Here is a 3,842-nt window from a genome sequence, read left to right as displayed (position 1 = left end):
GGGGGATTGAGTTTCGGAGCCATGAGGTCATGCTGCAGCCGTACAAAACTCTGGTGTGGCCGCACTTGGAGTATTGCGTCCAGTTCTGGTCACTGCATTATAGGAAGGATGTGGAAAAGGTTCAGGGGTGAGTTACTCGGATGGAGGGAAGGTCTTACGAGGAAAGGCTGAGAGATTTGAGGCTGGTTTCATTAGAGAGAAGGTTGAGAGGTGACCTAAATCAAGACGTATAAGATAATCAGAGGGTTGGATAGGCTGGATAGGCTGGAAAAAGGGAGAGCCTTTTTCCTCAGATGGTGATGGCTGGCACGAGGGGACGGCTTTAAACTGAGGGGGGGTGATAGATATAGGAGAGCTGTCAGAGGTAGTTTCTTTACTCAGAGAGTAGGAGGGGTGTGAAATGCACTGCAGGAGTTGACTCGCCAACTTTAAGGGTATTTGAATGGTCAGTGGATAGGCATATGGATGGGAACGGAATAGTGTAGGATAGATGGGCTTCAGACTGGGTCCACAGGACAGCACAACATCGAGGGCCGAAGGGCCTGTACTGCGCTGGAATGTTCTATCAGCGAGGTGGTCGGGGGGAGCAGAGCGGTCATTGAAATTTCAGCCTGTTACAATTTCCTGCGTCAGGAACAAAAGTCCCCCCCACCTTGATCCTCAACATCCCAATTCAATCTCCCCCTGCTCCGAGGGGAATGGTCCCCTCTTCTCCTGCAGTGTCTCTGTCCACTGGAGCCCCTCATCTCTGTGAAATTTCAGCCTGTTACAATTTCCTGCGTCAGGAACAAAAGTCCCCCCCACCTTGATCCTCAACATCCCAATTCAATCTCCCCCTGCTCCGAGGGGAATGGTCCCCTCTTCTCCTGCAGTGTCTCTGTCCACTGGAGCCCCTCATCTCTGGGGTGCGTCAGGGAAATCTCTCTCTGCCTGAGCGGGGAAAGATCCAGGACTGTGACCTAACTAAGCTGCCCTTCCCCATTCACAAGAGAGCCAGGGCCCCGTTCGCTCGTGACCCAACCAAAGATTCGTGAAGAGGTGCCACCTCCAGGCGCCAAGCCGAGACGTTCCTGCACCATTCTCCTGGAGACGGCCTTCAAGGACAGGTTAACGTGGAGCTAATTCAAAATGAAGACTCTTACGAGGATGAGCTCATCATTGCTGGTGAGTTCCCGGGTCCAGGAGGTTTTCGGCCCCTCTCCTTTCAGTAATGTCTGCTCGCACTCCATCTTGTTCTCCGCAATCCACCGTGCCAAACTCTGGAGGGAGGGAGGAAAGGAACAGGATTCATTCCTGTGAGAGCCCTGGGCTGAACCCCCATCCTAGGTTTGCGGCCCTTCTGTCTGGGAAAAGCCCACCCACCAAGAGCTCCGGGACCCTACAGCTCTCAGGTCCTCTTGGTCACAGGCCCCCTACTCATTTCCCAGGCAACCACCAACTCGGGACCACCAGGAATAAACATCTCGGGGTCCACAGCGACCAGTGTCACAGGCCCATGGCGACCAGTGTCGGAGGGCACATAGCGACCAGTGTCGGAGGGCACATAGCGACCAGTGTCACAGGCCCATGGCGACCAGTGTCGGAGGGCACATAGCGACCAGTGTCACAGGCCCATGCGACCAGTGTCGGAGGGCACATAGCGACCAGTGTCACAGGGCCCATAGCAACCAGTGTCTCAGGCCCATGGCGACCACTGTCTCATGGCCCATAGCAACCAGTGTCTCAGGCCCATGGCGACCAGTGTCTCAGGGCCCACGCCGACCAGTGTCTCAGGGCCCACGGCGACCAGTGTCTCAGGGCCCACGGCGACCAGTGTCTCAGGGCCCATAGCAACCAGTGTCTCATGGCGACCACTGTCTCATGGCCCACAGCGACCAGTGTCTCAGGGCCCATAGCAACCAGTGTCTCAGGGCCCATGGCGACCACTGTCTCATGGCCCATAGCAACCAGTGTCTCAGAACCCATGGTGACCAGTATCTCAGGACCCATGGCGACCAGTGTCTCAGGACCCATGGCGACCAGTGTCTCAGGGCCCATAGCGTCCAGTGTCTAAGAGCCCATGGCGACCAGTGTCTCAGGGCCCATGGCGTCCAGTGTCTCAGAGCCCATGGCGACCAGTGTCTATGGGCACATGGTGACCAGTGTCTCAGGGCCCATAGCGACCAGTGTCTCAGGGCCCATAGCAACCAGTGTCTCAGAGCCAATGGCGACCAGTGTCTCAGGGCACATGGCGACCAGTGTCTCAGAGCCCATGGCGACCAGTGTCTCAGGGCACATGGTGACCAGTGTCTCAGGGCCCATAGCAACCAGTGTCTCAGGGCACATGGTGACCAGTGTCTCAGGGCCCATAACAACCAGTGTCTCAGAGCCCATGGTGACCAGTGTCTCAGGGCCCATGGCGACCAGTGTCTCAGGGCACATGGTGACCAGTGTCACAAGTCCCGTAGTGACCAGTGTCTCAGGGCCCATGGTGACCAGTGTCACAAGTCCCGTAGTGACCAGTGTTTCAGGGCCCATGGCAACCAGTGTCTCAGGGCCCATGGCGACCAGTGTTTCAGGGCCCATGGCGACCAGTGTCTCAGGGCCCATGGCGACCAGTGTATCAGAGCCCATGGCGACCAGTGTCTCAGAGCCCATGGCAACCAGTGTCTCCGTTGCCATAGTGACCAGTGTCTCAGGACCCATGACGACCAGTGTCTCAGAGCCGATAGCAACCAGTGTCTCAAGGCCCATAGTGACCAGTGTCTCAGGGCCCATAGTGACCAGTGTCTCAGGGCCCATAGTGACCAGTGTCTCAGGGCCCATGGCGACCAGTGTCTCAGGGCCCATGGTGACCAGTGTCTCAGGGCCCATGACGACCAGTGTTTCAGGGCCCATGGTGACCAGTGTCTCAGGGCCCATGGCGACCAGTGTCTCAGGGCCCATGGCGACCAGTGTTTCAGGGCCCATGGCGACCAGTGTCTCAGAGCCCATGGCGACCAGTGTCTCCGTTGCCATAGTGACCAGTGTCTCAGGACCCATGACGACCAGTGTCTCAGAGCCGATAGCAACCAGTGTCTCAAGGCAAATAGTGACCAGTGTCTCAGGGCCCGTAGTGACCAGTGTCTCAGGGCCCATAGTGGCCAGTGTCTCAGAGCCGATAGTAACCAGTGTCTCAGGGGCCATGACGACCAATGACAGAGGGCCCATCGCAACCAGTGTCTCAGGGCACATGGTAACCATTGTTTCAGGAGCCATAACAACCAGTGTCTCGGGACCACGGCCCCGGGGGTTTCATTGCCCCTCAGCCCCCATTCACCTCACCTTGCATGGCCTCCCGTCCACGGTCTGCTCCTCGAACTCCTCTCCGACCCTGAAGCGGATCTCAGTGGTCCTGACAGGGGTGGCCGTGCGGATGTAGAAGCTCTCTCCGTCCTGCTTGATTTCCACGCTGGGGTTGGAGGCAGCGTTGACAGCGATCTTCCTCAGCAACATGCTGACATCTGCAGAGAGAGAAAGGGGAGGGGGGGAAGAGAGTGTGTGTGAGAGAGAGAGAGCAGCAATAGCAGGGCAAGGGGTGCTGAGGGGAGGGGGGCACGATGCAGCTACACAACTCACGCTCTCCAACCAAAACACCGACCCCCCCGCCCACCCCAGAGATGGTATACACTCACACCTCCTACACCGATGCTCTGTAAGGGGACGGGGGGTGAGCGGGGAATGGGTTCGACATTTACGAATCTGGACGGTAGTGTAGGCTGCAGGGAACAGTACATGCAAAGGGATCCACACAGAGGCAAAAAAGTGGCAAATGGGGGGAGGTGACGTCTCTTCACGAATCTTTGGTTGGGTCACGAGCGAAC

At 57.5% G+C, this 3,842-nt stretch overlaps 1 protein-coding gene across 1 annotated transcript; it reads right to left on the bottom strand.

The window, feature by feature from the left end:
• Positions 1 to 1,142: 1,142 nt before the first annotated feature.
• On the bottom strand, positions 1,143 to 3,482 carry LOC122547762 (cellular retinoic acid-binding protein 2-like; the record flags this gene model as incomplete). Its single annotated transcript, XM_043686346.1, has 2 exons — positions 1,143 to 1,259; positions 3,304 to 3,482. Coding segments are annotated over 2 exons (296 nt in total), but the record flags the coding sequence as incomplete, so codon positions are not given.
• Between the last annotated feature and the right edge of the window lie 360 nt (positions 3,483 to 3,842).

This window comes from Chiloscyllium plagiosum, unplaced genomic scaffold, assembly GCF_004010195.1.
Source record: "Chiloscyllium plagiosum isolate BGI_BamShark_2017 unplaced genomic scaffold, ASM401019v2 scaf_12091, whole genome shotgun sequence".
NCBI classification, from domain to species: domain Eukaryota; kingdom Metazoa; phylum Chordata; class Chondrichthyes; order Orectolobiformes; family Hemiscylliidae; genus Chiloscyllium; species Chiloscyllium plagiosum.
Note: the sequence above shows the minus strand (reverse complement) of the source record. Positions and strands in the feature narration are given on the sequence as shown.